The 21,309-nt window shown below is 43.0% G+C and overlaps 1 protein-coding gene across 1 annotated transcript in view; it reads left to right on the forward strand.

Annotated features, from left to right (window-relative positions):
• The window catches only part of APP (amyloid beta precursor protein), a 300,473-nt gene that overhangs the window by 246,160 nt on the left and 33,004 nt on the right, over nucleotides 1–21,309 (forward strand). The window contains 3 exon segments of the mRNA XM_029577860.1: nucleotides 10,967–11,188; nucleotides 15,673–15,726; nucleotides 17,842–17,942. Of these exon segments, the coding sequence (XP_029433720.1) occupies nucleotides 10,967–11,188; nucleotides 15,673–15,726; nucleotides 17,842–17,942 (377 nt within the window).

Consider the following 21,309-nt stretch of genomic DNA (forward strand, 5'->3'; position numbering starts at 1 on the left):
AGTACCTGCGCTTCATGGTGGGCCATCAACATTTCCAGTACAGAGTTCTGCCATTCGGACTGGCCTCTGCTCCCAGAGTATTCACCAAATGTCAGGCAGTAATAGCAGGACACTTGCACAAACAAAGTGTCCATGTTTTTCCATATCTAGACAACTGGCTCATCAGAAGTCAATCTCAACAAGGAGCTCTCACTTCTCTCAGTCGAACAATTGCTCTACTTCACTCCATGGGTTTTCTCATCAACTATCAAAAATCCCATCTCACTCCGTCTCACCTACTTCAATTCATAGGTGCAGACTTGAACACTATCCTTTCGAGAGCCTTTCTACCCGTGGATTGGGCAAAGACACTTTCACTCCTGGTAAGATCCATTTACTCCCAGAAACAAGCGACAGCTTATCAGTTTCTAACCTTACTAGGCCACATGGCCTCCACAGTTCATGTCACTCCTATGGCATGGCTTGCCATGAGGGTTACCCAATGGACTCTAAGATCACAATGGATCCAAGCCATTCAACCACTACAATATCCAATTCAAGTGACCCACCAACTAAGATTATCTCTACTTTGGTGGGCAAACATGGACAACTTGCGCAAAGGCCTACCTTTTCAGCAACCAGTCTCACAGATAACTTTAACTACAGATGCATCTACCTTGGGTTGGGGAGCTCACATAGACAATCTCCAAACCCAGGGCAACTTTTCAAATCAATTTCCTGGAGCTTCGAGCTATATGTTATGCGCTGCATGCATTCAAGGACTGCCTTTCACACAAGACTGTTCTAATCCAAACGGACAACACAGTAGCCATGTGGTACATCAACAAACAGGAAGGTACGGGCTCGTATCTCCTTTGTCAAGAAGCTGCACAGATTTGGGCCTGGGCCCTAACACACTCAATGTCTCTCTGGGCCACTTATCTGGCAGGCATTCAAAATGTTCTAGCGGATCGACTCAGTCATCAATTCCAACCACACGAATGGTCCCTGGATCCCTCAGTAGTGACCAGGATTTTTCAACGGTGGGGTCAACCGACAATAGACCTCTTTGCGTCACACCTGAATCATAAAGTGGACAAATTTTGTTCCTTACACACACAGAAAAACGAGGCAGCCAAGGACGCCTTTGCTCGCCCTTGGAACTCAGGCCTACTATACACATATCCTCCGATACCGCTCATAACCAAAACTCTAGTGAAGCTACAACAGGACAAGGGGTCCATGATACTCATAGCCCCATATTGGCCTTGACAAATATAGTTTCCCACACTTCTAGACCTCTCAGTCAGGGATCCAATTCGTCTGGGAGTAGCTCCCACTCTCATAACTCATGATCAGGGGCGGTTGCGTCATCCCAACCTTCAATCCCTATCCCTGACAGCATGGATGTTGAAAGCTTGATTTTACAACCACTCAACCTTTCATCCAATGTATCTCAAGTGCTTCTAGCTTCACGTAAACCTTCAACACGAAAAAACTATTCCTCGAAATGGAAAAGGTTTAGTCTGTGGTGCAGGCAAAAGAGTATTGATCCTTTCTCCTGCTCCACAGCTTCTCTACTAGACTACTTATACCATCTTTCAGACTCTGGTCTCCAGACTTCATCTGTAAGAGTACATTTAAGTGCAGTCTCAGCTTACCATAACAAGATGGGAGATGCACCTATTTCAACCTCTCGTCAGTAGATGTATGAGAGGTTTAATGCACCTTAAACCACCAATTCGACCACCCATAACAGAATGGGACCTGAATTTTGGTTTTAACAAGACTCATAAGAACATAAGAAAATGCCATACTGGGTCAGACCAAGGGTCCATCAAGCCCAGCATCCTGTTTCCAACAGTGGCCAATCCAGGCCATAAGAACCTGGCAAGTACCCAAAAACTAAGTCTATTCCATGTTACCATTGCTAATGGCAGTGGCTATTCTCTAAGTGAACTTAATAGCAGGTAATGGACTTCTCCTCCAAGAACTTATCCAATCCTTTTTTAAACACAGCTATACTAACTGCACTAACCACATCCTCTGGCAACAAAATCCAGAGTTTAATTGTGCGTTGAATAAAAAAGAACTTTCTCCGATTAGTTTTAAATATGCCCCATGCTAACTTCATGGAGTGCCCCCTAGTCTTTCTACTATCCGAAAGAGTAAATAACCGATTCACATCTACCCGTTCTAGACCTCTCATGATTTTAAACATCTCTATCATATCTCCCCTCAGCCGTCTCTTCTCCAAGCTGAAAAGTCCTAACCTCTTTAGTCTTTCCTCATAGGGGAGCTGTTCCATTTCCCTCCATCGCAATTATATCTTTTTTGAGATGCGGCGACCAGAATTGTACACAGTATTCAAGGTGCAGTCTCACCATGGAGCGATACAGAGGCATTATGACATTTTCCGTTTTATTCACCATTTCCTTTCTAAATTCCCAACATTCTGTTTGCCTTTTTGACTGCCGCAGCACACTGAACCGACTATTTCAATGTGTTATCCATTATGACACCTAGATCTCTTTCTTGGGTTGTAGCACCTAATATGGAACCCAACATTGTGTAACTATGGCATGGGTTATTTTTCCCTATATGCATCACCTTGCACTTATCCACATTAAATTTCATCTGCCATTTGGATGCCCAATTTTCCAGTCTCATGCGTTCTCCCTTTGAACCCATAGATTCCTGTGATGTTAAATTTCTCACATGGAAGACTATCTTCCTCATAGCCATTACATCAGCTAGAAGGGTTAGTGAGTTACAAGCACTTGTCACATACTCATCCTATACAAAATTTCCTACATGACAGAGTGGTTCTCCGTACACATCCAAAATTCCTTCCCAAAGTAGTCACGGAATTCCACTTGAACCAATCCATAGTTTTACCCACATTCTTTCCCAGGCCTCATTCCCATCCAGGAGCAAGAGCCTTACACACCTTGGACTGTAAACGTGCGCTGGCTTTTTACTTAAACCGCACTGCTGTCCACAGAAAATCCACTCAACTGTTTGTTTCTTATGATCCAAACAAACCGGGAAAAGCAATGGGTAAACATACTCTATTCAACTGGTTAGTAGATTGCATACAGTTTTGCTATGAAAAAGCAGACCTTCCTCTCCAAGGGCGAGTAAAGGCACATTCAGTAAGAGCAATGTCAACCTCAGTAGCACACTATCGTTCAGTGCCAATCCTTGACATATGTAAAGCAGCAACATGGAGTTCTCGTCACACCTTTGCAGCTCATTACTGTTTGGACAAAGAAGGACGACAGGATTAGTCTATGGACAATCTGTCTTAAAGAACTTGTTTCCAGTTTAATCCCAACTCCTTCTACATCCAACCTGCTGTGATCTTCGGCTGACTCATTTTCACCAACAATACTTCACCGTTGTTTCAATACACAATGACTCAGTCTCTAGCTTGCTAATCACCCATATGTGAGGACTAGCATCCTGCTTGTCCTGGGATAAAGCAAAATTGCTTACCTTGTAATAGGTGTTGTCCCAGGACAGCAGGTTGTAGTCCTCATGAAACCCACCCGCCACCCCGCAGAGTTGGGTATGTTACCTTTTATTATTTTATTTTTGCTAAAGCATATTGCTACATACGAGACTGAAGAGAGACCCCTGTGGTAGAGAATATCATGGCATGCTGGGCATGCTTAGTGGCCTCACAGGGCCAGTCAAAAGTTTCTAGAAACTTTGACATAAAGTTTTCCCGCAATAGGGCTCCGTCAGTGACGTCACCCATATGTGAGTACTACATCCTGCTGTCCTGGGATAAAACCTATTACAAGGTAAGCTATTTTGCTTTACCAGCTCTCTGACCCTGAAGACGCTGGCCATCCCAGGTGCGAGTACCACAGCGTAGCCAAAGACGAAATCCAGTTTTGGTCAGTCTCCGTCACGCCTCATGCTATTTCCCAATGCTGCAGGCCGTACAACAACTGATTGACCTGGAATGGAATGCCCCGGAGGCCAGCTTCAAAGGAGGACAGGCCCTAGAAGCTCTATACCCCCTGGAACCCACAGCCAAAGAGCTCCTATGGTTCCCAAAAGTGGATGTCATGGTCTGCACTATCTCAAAGCGCACTACCATCCCAGTCGAAGGAATAGCTGCACTCAAGGATGCCCAGGCAGACAGCAGGAATCCATCCTTAAACAGTCATTTGTCGCAGCAATGACCCTGCAGATCACTTCCTGCTGCGCCGTTGTGACACGTGCCTGCTTGCTTCTCTTCAGGGACGCAACCACTTCCACCGAAACATTAGAACCGGCGATATCTTTCCTCACGGATGTGACCTCTGACCTGGTGCGCACCTCAGCCAGGGGCGTCTCCTCCATAGTGGCAGCCAGAAGGCAACTATGGCTCCGAAATTGGTCAGCTGACGCAACCTCCAAGACGAACCTCATGAGAATGCCTTTTAAATGATCCCTCCTGTTCAGAAGCGAACTGGAGAAGTTAGCCAACAAATGGTGTGAATCCCCAGTACCTCGGTTACTGGAGGACAAAAAAACAAACCAGCGCTCCTCCCCCCAAAGAACCAAGGGCAGAGGAGCCCAGTGTTTTAGACCGTACAAAAACACATACCAAGCACCTCGCCCCTCAGGCAGGGCCCAGTCCTTTCAGAACAGACACAACAAGAGGGAAGCTGGCTCAGGTACAGGCCCCGGCCGCACCCCACAATGAGAATCAATAAGACCCATCCACAGGAAGAAGTCATAGGGGGCAGACTTATCCTGTTCTACCAAAGATTGGTCGAGATAATGTCGGACAAGTGGGTCCTATCCATCATTCGAGAGGGATACTCTCTGGACTTCCACAGCATCCCTCCAGACAAATTTGTGAGATGACCGTGCCACTCAGTCATAAGGGCAGTACAACTGGGAGAATTCCTGACTTCACTGGATCTATCCCAAGCCTATCTCCACAACCCGGTCCACCACGACCATCAGTGCTTCCTATGCTTTGCGATACTGACCATTAGAGATGTGAATCGGAACTGAAATCCGAACCGATTCTGGTTCCGATTCACATCTATAGAGATGTGAATCGGAACTGAAATCCGAACCGATTCTGGTTCCGATTCACATCTCTACTGACCATCACTACTAGTTCCGAGCGCTACCCTTCAGGCTAGCTACCGCCCCCTCGAACCTTCACCAAAATCATGGTGGTAGTGGCTGCAACACTGAGGAAAGAAAGAATCCTCAAACATCCTTACCTGGACGATTGGCTGATCAGGGCAAAATCTCCAGAGGAAAGTCACCAGGTGACCACCAGAGTCAAGAATCTACTGCAGAATCTCAGGTGGCTCGTCAACACAGCCAAGAGCTGCCTACAGCCCTCCCAGTCGCTAGAGTACCTGGGAGTCCAGTTCAACACCAAGCAAGACAAGGTTGTCTTCCCCCCTCCAAGGAGAAGGAAACTGATGGGTCAACTGCGAAAACTGCTGAATTATGCTCGCTCCAAGGTATGGGACTACCTCCAAGTCTCGGTCTTATGACATCAACCCTAGAAATCGTTCCATGGGCAAGGGCCCACATGGCCCACTACAACGTTCCCTATTGTCACGATGGGATCCGACATCCCAGGACTACTCCATGTACCAATGGTGGCTACAGGAGGACCACCGAACTGGATCTTGCTCACCACGGATGCGAGCCTGCGAGGGTGAGGAGGCCACTGTCAGGAACTGACGGCACAAGGACAATGGGACAAGGAAGAGTCGGGATGGAACATAAACCGACTGGAAGCCCAAACAGTCAGATTAGCCTGCCTAAGATTTGACCACAGACTCCGGGGAGAATCTGTCAGAGTCATGTCAGACAACGCCACAACAGTTATATACATCAACTGCCAGGGAGGAACCAGATATCCCTGGAAATAGACCCCCTCATGGCATGGGCAGAAGCAAACCTGTAAGGAATCTCAGCCACCCACATCACGGAAAAAAGACAACATCTCTGCGGACTACCTCAGCAGAGAGAGACTAGACCCAGGGGAATGGACGCTGGCGACCACAGCCTTCCAGTTGATGATAAACTGCTGGGGGACCCCAGCCATGGATCTACTGGCAACCAGATCCAACGCCCAGGTTTCCAAGTTCTTCAGCTGCAGACGAGAGCTGCAATCCTGGGGAATCAACGCCCTCGTCCAGACCTGGCCACAGAAAGACCTGCAGTACGCCTTTCCCCCATGGCCGCTACTGGGTGGGATCATCCACAAGATAGAACACCACAGGGGACTAGTACTTCTAGTGGTCCCGGACTGGCCAAGAAGGCCATGGTATGCATACATGCAAAGACTTCTTGCGGGGAACCCTCCATACAGAGGACCTACTCCGGCAAGAACCGATCCTCCATGAAGACCCAACTCGATTCTCTCTTACAGTCTGGCCATTGAGAGGACTCACCTGAAGAAGAGCGGATACTCTAAGGCAGTGATTGACACCTTGCTCCGAGCATGCAAGTTCTCCACGTCTCTAGCTTACATACGAATTTGGAGAGTATTCGAAGCCTGGTGTGAGGACCGTGAGATCCTTCCACGGACAGTCAAAATCCCCATGATCCTGGAATTTCTGCAGGACGGCTTGAAGAAGGGATTGTCTCTCAACTCCCTCAAGGTTCAGGTGGCCGCACTGGCCTGTTTTAGAGCCAAAGTGGACGGCATCAGTCTATCAACCCATCCAGATGTTTCCCGCTTCCTGAGAGGGGTCAAACAAATCCGACCACCATTAAAGTGGCCAGTGCCCCTATGGAATCTCAGTCTAGATCTAGACTTCCTAGCGGGAGCTTCCTTCAGACCTACACGTGGTCTGTCACTACAGCTCCTGACCTTGAACACTGTATTCCTAGTGGCAATATGTTCAGCCCGTCGCATCTCCGAACTTCAAGCGCTATCCTGCCGGGAACCGTTCCTCAGGTTCACACCGGGATCCATACAGCTACGCATTGTCCCCTCCTTTCTCCCGAAGGTGGTTTCTCAATTTCATCTAAACCAAACCATCTCGCTGCCATCTAAATGTTCGCAGACTCCTAGTCCAATACCTGGAAAGGTCGGAATCTGTACCTATTCGTCCTTCACAGCGGGAAAGAAACAGCGGAAAGTGGCCTCGCGGGCAACCATAGCCCGCTGGATCAAAGAAGTAATCAAGGCGGCCTACGTAGAAACAGGGAAACCTCCACCTCTATAAGTCGAGGCCCATTCTACAAGGGCCCAGGCAGTGTCCTGGACGGAAACCAAGATGCTGTCGCCTGCCGAGATCTGTTGGGCGGCGACGTGGTCCTCTATACATACCTTCTCCAGGTTCTACCACCTGGATGTCCAGGCCCGGGAGGACACAGTCTTTGCAAGGGCAGTACTAAGTGGACCACGGGCAGCTTCCCACCTGGTTCAGGAGTAGCTTTTGTACATCCCATTGGTCCTGAGTCCATCTGCTACATGATAGGAAATGGAGAAATTACTTACCTGATAATTTCATTTTCCTTAGTGTAGACAGATGGACTCAGCATCCCACCCATGGCTGCCCCAGAATCCGGAAAACTCGGGTGGCAAATCCCGAGAACAAGACAAGCACGGGTAAGCCAGGTACTACCCCTAGTTCAAGACACCCATACTTGCCGGGTGTTGGCGTTATTCAGTTGAGTGCACTGGCGGTCTCCAATTTGGAAATCAGTTGAACCAGTCCTAATTAATCAAGTTAGCCAAGTTAATCAAGTTGTTATAGCACACATATCCACAAATACTTTTCGAGGAGAATACTGAAGAGCTAAGCTTCCTGCACGGGAATATGTAGGCTGTCGTCAGTGTTGAAATCTGACTCCGTCTCCCATCTGCTATCAGGAGTACACTATACCCATTGGTCCTGAGTCCATCTGTCTACGCTAAGAAAAGTGAAATTATCACGTAAGTGATTTCTCCAATCCTGTTCAAACAAAGCTAAGAAACTATTTTTTCACTCAGCACATAATTAGCTGTGAAAATTGTTGCTGGAGAATGTAGTCAAGACTGGATTTAAGAAAGGTATGAGCAAGTTTCTGGAGAATAGGTCCATTAATAGCCAGGTAGTCTTTTGCTTCTGGAAGTGAGCAACAGAGAATGGTTCTTTCCATTTGGATCTCCCATGTGACTTGGAATGGTCTCTGTTGGAGACAGGATGCTAGGCTTAATGGATCATTGATCTGACTCAGCAAGGAATGTTTTATGTTCTTCACAGAATTCGCTGTGGGGGCACAGACCAAAGATTGTTTCTTTGATTCTTTCTCATGGAACTTCTTTATCGAGGGTGCCAGAGATCCTCATGCAACTCCTTTTCATAGAAACATAAAGCATGAAAGCAGATAATGACCATAAGTTTCAACTACTTTACCCAATTTAGTTCCTGGTGTATGCCCTAGACTTTAGTTGTTTTTTTTAATTATCTCTATTAATTTTTGACCAATACAAAATAAGGATTACATACCTTACAATTCAGGTATAGCATATTAGAGAGTAATAATACAACAATTTAAAAGAAAAAAAAAAAAAAGAAGCAAAAGATAAATTTAACGTCTTCCTCATATAATATGCTCTCACCCTGTATATACTATGAAATTAGAGAGAACAAAATGGAGAAAAACATAGGAGCAGTAAAAATATATCTTTCCTTTTAAATAATATTAAAGTAAATAAAGGGTGGAGGGGATAATACTTAATTAAATACCTGAGTATTCAGCTAGTTTGGGCTAATTCCTCTTTTGATTTCAGAAATAACTCCAACTGCTCTGGCTCCATGAAAATATACCTTGTATTTTCAATCGTTAAGATACATTTACAGGGAAATTTTATTAAAATTTGCGCACCTAAAGAGCGGGCTCTAGGACATAAATTCAAAAATGTCTTCCTACGGATTTGGGTTGATTTAATAATATCCGGGTGCATCCATATCCTTTCACCCAGGTACAATTTATTCCTATTTCTAAAGAAACTTCTAAGGACATTCTCTCTTTCAGCTGGTGTACTAAATGTTACTAGTAGTATTCCCCTCCTCTCAATCTGCTCTTCCTGAGAAGTTTCTAAAAATCTTCTAAGGGAGATAATGTCTCTGGGTTTTTCCCAGATAATTCTCCATCCACTTTCCTATCTCCTCTCTTAATTAATTCTGGAAGAAAATATATTTTTGAAATTGTAGGTAAATTAGTAGAGGAGAAAGACAAAACCTCCCGCAAGTAATTATTTAATTGTTCCTTGGGTGAAATAATTTTATACTTAGGAAAATTCATCAATCTCAGATTGTTATATCTGAGATTGTTTTCCAGATTTTCAATTCGTTTATCTGTCTTCAATTCCCCCTGAAGTAGGCCAGCCCTTATTCCTTTCATCTGTGAAACCTGATTATCTAATTCCTGTATCTTATTGGAATTAGCTAACACCACCGGATTAACAACTATAGATTGATCCTGGAAGCTTTGAAACGCTTGGGTCAAAGATATTATAGCTTTCTCAGCATTCCACAACACATCCAAAGTCACTATATCTGGTTTTTTTTGCAATGTAATCTCCGGAATATTTACTGGCAACTTCTGAAACGTATTTTCCATTCTGCCCAAATCAGTCTGATCTCTCCCTTCCGTGGACAGTTGCAGCGAACTGCCTGATCCGCTCAAAGTCCCGATGTTTATTTCCTTCAAGGCAGACAAAACTCTGTCGCCTTGAGATTGCCCAGATATCTTAACAGAAGGTCCTTCCTCGATCGCTTCCTCCCTCTGGGTCAACATTGTATCCGAGGACTCTGCAGAACCTACTGTTCTATCATGGGCTGGAGGGGAGGGAGTCTCTGGAGCTCCAGGATTCAAAGATGTCTCGTCGAGGGGTTCAGGTAACTGCTCCTGTTCCATCATCCCAGCCGACCCTCCTGGAGAAACCCCCCCACCGCGGGATAGAATTCTCTTATCGTCGTCTGCCCCAGGGTAGATAAACGTGGGGTCGAGGTTCCCTCACGAATTTTCCCCTTTCTTTTCGTATGCGGCATTGATAATTCAAGGTAATAATTAATCATGCAAACGATCTTAGAGAATTCTGCTTACCCTTCCCTTCAAATTGTCCATATTTATTCTCTCTGTGAGGGGCTGATCTCTGCGAGGATCCAGATATTAGAAGAAGTATCAATTTCCTTCCCGGTCAGCTTAACACACGCAAAGCCGTGCGCCCCTTCGACGTTGGCTGCGCGCCGCTGTAAGCCTGATCTTATAGGCAATGTCCGGGTGCAGGGCGGATATGACATCACGCCCCTCCTCCTCAGCTCTGGGATCGACGAGTCAGCTTTTGTTAGACTGCAGGGAAAAGTCAGCCGGGTTGGAAATCCTTCCTTGCCTCCTCACAGGCAGGTCAGCCCCTCCCTAGACTTTAGTTTTGATCCAGCTATGCCTTTGCTTCCCCACAGATAAGGATTCTCTGTACTTATCCCAGGCTGTTTTGCATCCATCCCCCTTTCTGTGAAGAGGCATTTTTGAATGTTACTCCTGAATCTATCAGCTTTTAAACTTTATTTCTATCATGACCTCTTACTGTACAACTTCCTGTTGACTGAAGCATATATACTTCAGTTGAACAGGATTATCTTTCCGGACACTGTCCTCTTTCTGTTCATATCCCCCTCAGGCCATAGCAACCCACGTCTAAATGTAGAATACTATTTCTCATCCTCTCATGCTTGTAATATATGCCCTTTTTTACATAGTTTGCGGTGTTTTTTCTGTGCTTTTTTAAAACCTGTTGCCTACTTTGTTACCTGTTTATTGTAAAGCCTGTTGCTGCTTTATGTTACCTGTAAACCGAGGTGGTGATCGCAATGTAGCTCGGTATATAAAAATGCTCAAATAAAATAAATAAATAAAATAAATATACCAATATTTCATGTGGTGTCCTGTGTTGAGGGTTATGCTTGTGTCCTTGTATACTGATTAAGGACAGATTTTCCATTCCTGTTTTCAGATGAACTTCTACAAAAGGAACAGAACTACTCTGAGGACATTTTGGCTAATATGATCAGTGAGCCCAGGATCAGCTATGGCAATGATGCTCTCATGCCTTCGCTCACTGAGACAAAGACAACGGTGGACTTGCTTCCAGTGGATGAAGAGTTCAACATGGAAAACCTTCAGCCGTGGCATCCATTTAGGGTTGATTCGGTGCCAGCCAATACCGAGAACGAAGGTAGGGAAGATGTGACCTTTCCTCGGTGTGTACTAGAAATGGCAGGTTCGCATCTCACAGTGGCTTATGCACAAGGGCTGCCTTTTCCCATGAGTTAGAAGGGAGAAATGATTCTGGCTGTGAAATAAGTGCCAATAGTTTCTTGCCTGACACTGAGCATGTGCATTACTGTTCTGTCAGTGTTAAAGTTTCAGGTGGTAATTTTGTGCACAGTTTATGCCCTTTAGAAATACATTCATGTGTTGTATTGGCCATAAATATATTTTTTAATAGTAACCTCACTTACAAAAAAAAGGTTCTGATGCATCCAGTACTCTGCATGGAACCAACATCAAATGATGCTCCCAGGCATGGACACATTTTCCATTCCCTACCTTTAAGTATTAAAGATTGAGCACTGTCAGAGAACTACTTACATTCAGTAAGGTTTCATCCGATAAATTACCAAGTTGCTTTCCCAGGTTTTCCCACCAGACTTCTCAGGTCTGTCCAGTTCCTTTTTTTTTTTTTTAGCTGCTATACAATTGCCAGTCTGTTGTCAGCTTCATGAGAAACAGAGAATATGGGGTCCACAGTACATAGTCAAGGTTAATTGAAATGTAAGGTAGGATTTCAGAGTTGTGAAAGAGGAGGATGCAGCTTTCTGCTGACTCTACTCCCCATATCCTCTCAGGTACAAAATGAGTGTCAGACGCTCTTTGTGCTTTTAATCCTATTTATGGCAATGCAGCCTTTCATCATCATGCGTCCCGTGAAATTAGCAATATCTTGTCATTTTATATTTCTGCTGGATGCATTTCTAATGTGCAGTCATTTTCTATGTCCCAGGATTTTGTTTTATGTTTTTACTTTTACAGCACAGTTTCCATATTTTGTGCGCAAGAAATGTTCTTGTATGTCATTTAGCGATTTTTAGATTTCTTTTGCCTGCTGGTAATGTAACCATTTTGTGATATGATTTTAAAATCCTGATTAGGTGCCTGAGAATAAGGACTCTTGCTGGAGGCTAATCTGGGTGGGCATTTAGTGGGCGCACATTGCTAGAGTGCTGCTGCATGTACCCTTACCCCTCTCTCTGCCATGCTGTACCCAGGAATCTCGGGTACTGTCAGAGGCTGCACAACATGGTTCCTTTACAAGCCAAATTGGGAACCATGCATCCGGTGATTCAGCAGAAAGGAAGCGGAGGTTTCCTGCTCTGCTTCTTAAATATCAGGCAAATGACAGAAAGTCAGTGAGAGGCTAGGCCACTATCCTCAACACCATAGAAGAGAGCTCCCGTCAGTAACACAGGACGTCCTTTGCTCTTCCCAATAGAAAAGGCTTGTGGAATGGTAAAGGGCAGTCCTGGCTCCAGAGCTCCCAGGGGAGATATTAACAAAGTGCATGCAAAGCTGCTTTCATACGTACATCTTGAAGGGCAAGTCCATAGGTTACCTAACTCTAAAGAGTTGGAGGAACTGTGGGGAAAGGGGATACTTATTCCATATGGGGTGGACTTGCCCCCTGATCTTGGTGTTTTATCATGGATTCGGGAGGTAACAGGGATACAAATTCCATTTATTTATTTATGAACTTTTATTTACCGATGTTCGTAGAACACATCACACCGGTTTACAATGAACTGAATGAACGTGGGAGGGGAGCGAGGGGTAGGCTGTTTGATCCGGGTATAATTTTACTAGGTTTTCCAGTACCAGGACGAGCATTCCTTTAGTGATACATCTTGTGGTTGTGGTGAGGCATACCACAGCTAGATTTTGGAAATTGCCAGCTAAACCTTCTTTTGGAAGTGTGGATCCAAACATGTTGGTCTGTTTTTTCTATGGAATTGGTTACAAACTTTGCATGTGCCTATGGAATCCATTTTAGAAACTTGCTGATAAAGAAGTGGAATCTGGGTAACATCCAGAAAGGGAGGGATGGGTGTTTTTGTAGAGTTTAAATCCTTTCCCATTTTTCTGGGTGATGGAGATTGCAAGCTGACTTTTTCCTCCTATGATAGTATAGTATATTATGCATATTCTGACTAACTTGCTGGGCATCGTGTTTTTTTTATTCTGGACAATATTCAACCTCATATGTTCAATTATCACAATAAAGTTTTTTTGATTCTCAAAACATAATAATAATAATAAAGTTACATAATTATGAAATCCTCTTTTATCAGAACTAATTATTTTATCACCAGGAACTTGCTAAGAAATGTTTAGACAATTTTTGACTTTAAAGGGCTGGTGTGAGGAATATTTGGTTAAGACTTTGGATTTAGATTTGTGTTTAGCACACTGGCATAAGTTTTTCTAAAGGATTAGGTCATTCCTGATAGGTGAATTTTCTTTTTAGAAAATATCTAAGATATCTGTTCCACTATAGAAGGCTGAATTAATTCTAGCATATGGTCATCACAAAGCAAGACACTTTTTATCCTATAAGTTACTGGAGGTGGAGCTATAATTTCATTAAGCAAAACACTAGACTAACTGCATGGCTCAATTCTCTCCTGCGGTGTTCTGGTTCCATCTGGCAGAACAATACTGGAAAGTCTCTAGCATGTGCTATGTCTCTATTTGGCTAGAATCTGACTGAAAACAAGTGGATGTGTATGTGGTGGTGGTGTTTCTGAGATTCCAGAGGACATGGGTTTGAAGGATTAGTAGAGCTGAATTCAGACTTGGAGGTCAATCCACTAAGTGGTGTTGTACTTTGAAAAAATGTAGAGTGAAAAACCAAACAAGATGCAATTTTGACATTTTCATGTACTACTAGCTGTTTTTGCATATAATTTAACTCTTGAAAAGCTCAATAGAAAATAATTAATTAGCTGCATAATTATGCAAATCATCTCATTACCTTTGTTCACATAGCTAAAAGAAAATGCACACGACTGCATTTATGTACAAAACTTAACATAAACTTGCAAAAATAAAAAATTCCCATGAAGCCATTTGCATAATATTTAAAAGAGCCAGTATAGCAAGAAAAATTTCTGGTGGTTCCAGCTCATTTTGGTGAAGAGCTTTGCCGCATCATATAGCGGCCTCTTTGTGTCATCATGTCCCATTTCCTCCTATATAAAATATTCAAAGACAGCTTTCCCTGATACCCATACAGCACAGATTGTGAATGCATTGTCAGTAGGGGAAGAGATTCATGTAATCCTTGGCTCCTCTGTTTAAAATGGTCCCAGAACAAAATACTGGAAACATGCACATCCACTGAAAAGTGCTTATGCATTTCTCTGATTTCTTGCCCATCAAAGATATCTGGTGCACCTTTTCAAAGACAAAAATCCTACCTCCAACCATGCACAGAGAGAGAGACTTTAATAGCTTAATTATGAAATTCATAGCTTATAACTTATAGCTCTTTATCTTCCAGAGTAAATGGTGGCAGAAGACCAAACTGGCTCATCCAGTTTATCCAGCTGTAATTCTTTCACTCTGGGTTGATAAGTTTATGAATTCCCATACTCAACCCAACACTATTTTGTCTACTTCTTATTTTTAAAGCACTACTAGCCATATGCAGCACTACACATATACACATAAGAGTTCTTCCATGCAGCTGCTAATCTAGTGAAGACACAGATAAATGACAAACATGAGTTTGTGATAAGTGCATTTATTGTAGAGAAGTTCCCCACCCTATGTCCTCTATCAAAACCATCAACCCTTTCCCACGATTGCATTCCATATCAGTCCCAGGAATGCGCAGAATCTGTTAAAGCATTTTCACTGGGAGGCCTTGTTATTTTTCACTATGATTAGTAGAAGACTAACACTAAATTCAACAGTTGAGAAGTAGCCTATTGGTTAGAGCAGCAGGTTGAGAGCCAGGGTGAAGATCCCACTGACACTCTTTATGACCTTGGGTAAGTCCCGTCACCCTTCTTTGCCTCACATATAAACTTGGGGCTTCATTTACTAAGAATGTTTCCCATACAGATTGGGAGGTAAGCCTTGGTAAATCAGGCCCTTAGATTACAAGCCCTCTGAGGACGGGGAAATACCTACAGTATTTGAATATAACAAGTCTTGAACTACCAATGCTAAGACATGAGCTTGATCCAAATAAAATAAAACACCTAGGACCCCATCCTAGTCTTTACTATCAAGTTTTCTAACAATCCACTCAGCTGCCAAAATTAGTGAAGTCATTGTTCAAGACATCAGGCCTCCTAATGTTCTTTGAAGTTTGTTTTTTAACTATGGTCAGTCATTCCCTGCAGGTTATTCCAATGTCGTCTTGGAAATCAAATGCAATCATTCTACTGTTAGGGTCATAACATAACCAAAAGAGAAAGAAGGAAATCCCAAAGGCCCCTTCTATGGTTGCTCCCTAACTTATAGGATCACCTTTATGTAGAATTTTTTTCTGCAATTCCCCCTTTTAACTCTGTTTATGCATGTTCCTAACTAATGATTTATCCTAATTTTTGGGTCTGTTTTGTTTCTTTCATTTACTGTTTTGCACATGCCTAGTTGAGCCAGTTGATGCCCGCCCAGCTGCTGACAGAGGACTGACCACAAGACCAGGTATATAACTTGCTTGGCATTTACCAGCTTTCCACTGCATGGCTGATGCGCTGCTTAAGCTACAGTTGGACTATCCTTTTCCCCTACAGCCCTTTCTCAAATAGTGCATTTGCAGATTGGAATAGATCAGTCAGTTAACCAAGACCTCCAGATCACACTAAAGAAATAGGATCATTTCCTTTTAAATTCACCTTCTAGACAAGTTGAAAGGACTGTTGGTGGAGCCCTGGTGAGAAGGGTTGATGTCACCTAGGCCAAGGAAGTTTCATTCTTGTGTCATTTCCAAATATTTTATTTGAGTAAAGTAATGAGAATTATTTGTCTGCTTTCCAGTAAAAATAAAGTCTTGGCTGCATTAAGGATGATGTAATGTGATTGCCGAGGTGAGGCAACTTCTGCAATAGGTGTATATATCCTGCTGCTGAGGCTATGAGGAATGCTCTCTCTCAACACAAATACTTTACACAATTTATTTGTAGTTTCCAAGCATGCATCATAGCACAATGGCAAAGGTCTTTATTTTTCATTTTCTCTTTGAATTTACTGTTGTAGATCTTCTATACAAATATTTTGAATTATGCATATATAACTGGCTGTCAGTACCACTCAACCTGGGTATAGCATGGAGCTGGCACCTGTATCTCAGTTTAATAAAAAAAAAAGCTGACTGATTCTTTGAGAATCATTTTGCTCTATAGTAGCTGCTTTGGTCAAGGTGGTCTTAACGGTCACAAAGGTGGGTATCCCTCCATCCCAAATAGATCATTTTGTTGATCCTTAATGCTACATATTCATGTCAAACAAGTTGTAAGTGAGATCTTTTTATTGGTGACTTAATAAAGCTGTGTTGAGCTTTTGAGAGTCAGGTTAGTGAAGAAACAGTGCAGTTACACTGGGTTTAAATTGTATAGAGCCATCAAGGTCTTAGGCCATTACAACTCAGTAAAAGGACTGTTGTGAATTGTTTGTTGACCCTTAATTTTACCCAAGTGAACTAATGTAGCAACCACAGTTCTTTGCTTATTGACAGGAATAGAAATCATAGTGGTAAATGTTGACAGTGCTGTATAGATACACATAGGTAACATTGTGAAACTTAGTCTAGTCAAAACCCATAGAAAAAACAAATAGGAGTTTTTGAGAAGTAACTCTTTGGCACATAAATGTGTTTTGGATTTCAGTCAGCACAAAAACTGCCAGCAACTGCTGAGACAAGCAAATTTAATACTATTGCAGTTTTCCAAAGATATCTCCTTGAGTCTGTGACTGGTCATATTTTTCACCGTTCAGCGATTTCAACACTTTGCACAGCTCATGATAGAGATGCATAGCTCTAGGGATTCAGGATATCCATTTTATAACTCTACATAGAAAATAAAGATTTAGTTCTAGCTTCTGCCACTTTCTAATTCTGGCTGATGTCTGCCCACCTAGAGAACCAGGGGACAAGCAAGATGGCTTCATTTTTTACCCGCTTGCATGAAACGAACTTCTGGGTTGACCATCGTGATTTTCTTACTAGTACAGACTGTTCCCAAACATTGCTTATTTATTGTTCTCTCCTGCTGTCATGATAGTTACTGATATTCATGTGGCAAGCCCAAACCATTCTGGAGTGAGATGCAAAAATCTAAACCAGTAACTCAAGAAAAAAATAATTTGAAAGATATGCACTAGACAGCACACTGGAAAATATTCCCGCAATAGTGATGGGAAGTATGGTGCAGTAGCACACACCCTTCAACACTAATTGTGTATGGGAAGTTTTACAGTTGTAAGCATGTCATATATAAATAATGTTAAAATAAATACAAACTAGCACATTATATGGAAGAGGAAATATTTAAATAAAACATTCATTCTACCTGCATTCCTTCACCTTCAGTGTGAGCTTCTCTGAATGGGCTCTTATTGCTGGCATAAGAAAGCCATGGAAGAATTGTCCCATGGTTTCTTGCCTGTAAAGGTTCACCCTGTTACAAAGCAAACCCATAGATGAATTAATTACATCATCTCATTACTTCTTAATGCCTCCATGTAGGTTGTCTTCTCTTGTGCAGAGTATACCAGGGGCTAGACTGACTGTCGCTTCTGACTGTCTCTGGTATAATGCAGGTTCAGGGCTGACCAATATTAAAACAGCAGATATCTCGGATGTAAAGATGGACCCAGACTTCCACCATGATTCTGCCTATGAAGTACATCATCAGAAACTGGTAAGTGACAGAGCTTCAACCTTTCAAGAGTTGGGATGAATTTCCCCATTGCTCTCAGTTTGTGATCTGCAAACAGGCTCTTCTTGTCAGTAATTAAATGCCCAGCTGGAGTAATTCTTGTTCTAGGTGGATAAATTCTGATGAGAAGAAATGCTTTGCCTCATTGATATTTAATATATTAAATAACTGAACAGAGTGGGTACCATGGGGCATTTTCACTTTTGAAAACTTTCAGCACATTTAATGGGTGCAGTTTTCCTTGACAATATAAAGAATACCTATAGCACTTCCTTGAATATCGGTAAGTTAGCAATATTTGTAATAAAAGTGACAAGAAAATACACTACAGCTAATGTATTGAGAGACTGGACAGCTTCAAGTAGCAGAGCATTGGTTGAGGCTATCCCCTTCACATCGTCCAGCTGCATCCTGCATTCCTTAGGTTATAGAAATGCAGCATTAGAAGAAAGAAAATCAGCTTCATTTTCTAAGGGGTAGAAGTTCAGACATGTCTGGTCTGCTAATTTAAGGCATTAACCAGTGAAACAAGCTTTTGAACATGGTCGCTTGCAGAGCAAAATTGCAAAACCAGTTTGCAATTTGTTTAAACTCCTTATTAAAGGAACCCACTACTTCTGCAGGAGCGTGCTAAGCTAGACATCATCTGCCTAAAATGTATCCCATTATGCCAAACCTTCAGATAATGCTTCCTAGGGGCCACATTAAATATTGAACAACAGCAGGTACAAGGACGAGCTGTGTGGGAACTTGTACCCCACCTCTCTTGCACCAGACAAGGACCCTCCCTCCTACCTTTACTACAAAAGTCCTCTCAAATAAAAAAAAAAAAAAAAGGGGAGCTCCACTCAATAACCACCCCTTTCAACCCTCTGTACATCTGTCCAAAAAGATGTCATGATTGACTAAATAAAACATGCTTGTCATATCTTTTTCTTGGCTGGCCCTAAGCTGTGGAACTCACTTTACCAATCGAGATTTGAGACATTCCAGACTCAAGAGCCTTTAAAAAAAGCTCTAAAAACATTTCTTTTCAAGTGAGTGTTTGAATGTGAGAGCTAAGAACATAAGAAATTGCCATGCTGGGTCAAACCAAGAGTCCATCAAGCCCAGCATCCTGTTTCCAACAGAGGCCAAACCAGGCCACAAGAACCTGGCAAGTACCAATATAACCTTTCCTCTCCATTATTTTATTTTATTTTTTTAGGCAGTTCCAGGGCATCTTTCGTTTGTTTATTGAAATATACTTTTGTTAATTGTATTAATATGTTTAGTTTTACAGACTGTATGTAGCTTTTGTTTTATGCCCCTAATTACTGGGTGGCATGGGTTAAAAACGTTTAAAAATAAATATCCAGAAGAACAAAGGGGAAAGCCAACAGTCGCTCAGCAGCGCATTGTTCGGAGAGGTATCTTCAAAGGATACTAATGATACATTAGAATTAGGGCATCCCGACAGTGAGGTTCCAATAATTAGAAAAATAGTCCAAGTGCCTGTAACTAAAAACTCACCTGAGCTAAAAAATTCTAACTTATCTCTATCAATTAAAAAGCAGAATGAAAATACAAACAAAAAACAAACTTTGAAATGTTTTTATGCTAATGCCAGAAGTCTAAGAAGTAAGAATGATGACATAGACTTAATTGGCATCTCAGAGACTTGGTGGAAGGAGGATAACCAATGGGACAGTGCTATACCGGGGTACAAATTATATCGCAATGACAGAGAGGAGCACCCGGGAGGCGGTGTGGCGCTTTATGTCCGGGATGACATAGAGTCCAACAGGATAAACATCCTGCATGAGACTAAATGCAAAACTGAATCTTTATGGGTAGAAATCCCTTGTGTGTCGGGGAAGACTATAGTGATAGGAGTATACTACCATCCACCTGGTCAAGATGGTGAGACGGGCAGTGAAATGCTAAGAAAAATTAGGGAAGCTAACCAAATTCGTAGTGTGGTAATAATGGGAGACTTCAATTACCACACCAGATAATAACAGTTAATCTCAATGCACAACGAGCTACAATATCTCACTAAAAAACATTGTGAAATTCCAATTTTTTTCTTCATTGTGCAATATTTCATCTATATCACTTTGTATAGAGGACCATCATAACACCCGCAGGCATACAAGCAATTTTCGCTTTATGTATTGCTACACCGGGTCACATTTAATCATAGGTCCAAGTCCTTTATTATTAAATGTATCTTATTTTTATGAACTTTTTTTGGTAATTTTTCTTTAAAAATAAATGTGGAATTATACGTTCCTTATGCGTTGCTCAAAGAGATAATTCTTTCAAGGCGCTGCCGCACTCCACAAAGCTGTTTCACTCAGAAGACAGTTATTCTAGGTCCAGTCCGACGTACGTTTCGCATTGCTGCTACAGGGACTGTAACTAACGTGAATTCTTCTGTGCTGATCACTGAAAGGTTAAACTCATCATATCCACTCACTTGACTATTGATTCATTTTCAATCCTTGCTGCCTTTCCCTCTTGTTGATGCCGACAGGTAAGTAATTTCTCCATTTTCTAGCGTGTAGCAGATGGACTCGGGACCAATGGGATGTATAAAAGCTACTCCCGAACCGGGTGGGAGGCTTGCTGCCCGTGACCCCTTGCAAATGCTGTGTCCTCTCGAGCCTGAACATCCAGGCGGTAAAAGCTGGAGAAGGTGTGGATGGAGAACCATGTCGCCGCCCTGCAGATCTCGGCGGCTGACAGCATCTTGGTTTCCGTCCAGGACACTGCCTGGGCTCTAGTAGAATGGGCCTTGACTTGTAAAGGCAGTGGCTTGCCTGCTTCTACGTAGGCTGCCTTGATGATTTCTTTGATCCAGCGGGCTATGGTTGCTCGCGAGGCCGCTTCCCCTTGCTGCTTCCTGCTGTGAAGGACGAATAGATGGTCCGTCTTTCGTACGGATTCCGACCTTTCCAGGTATCGGACTAGGAGCCTGCCGACATTGAGATGGCATAGGCTTCGAGCCTCTTCCGAATTCTTATGCTCATCTGGCGATGGTAGCGAGATGGTTTGGTTGAGATGGAAGTGAGACACCACTTTGGGGAGGAACGATGGAACTGGATGGTTCCCGGGGTGAGTCTGAAGAACGGCTCTCGGCAGGACAGTGCTTGTAGCTCAGATATACGCCGGGCCGAACAGACTGCCAGCAGGAAGGCTGTCTTCAGTGTTAATAGTCAGAGAGACAGGCTGCGGAGAGGTCTGAAGGAGGTTCCAGCTAAGAAATCTAGGACCAGGTTGAGATTCCAAAGAGGCACCTGCCACTTCAGGGGTGGTTGGATCTGCTTAACTCCTTTCAGAAAGCAGGAGACATCCGGGTAAAAGG

This window comes from Rhinatrema bivittatum, chromosome 15, assembly GCF_901001135.1.
Source record: "Rhinatrema bivittatum chromosome 15, aRhiBiv1.1, whole genome shotgun sequence".
In the NCBI taxonomy this organism is placed as follows: Eukaryota; Metazoa; Chordata; class Amphibia; order Gymnophiona; family Rhinatrematidae; genus Rhinatrema; species Rhinatrema bivittatum.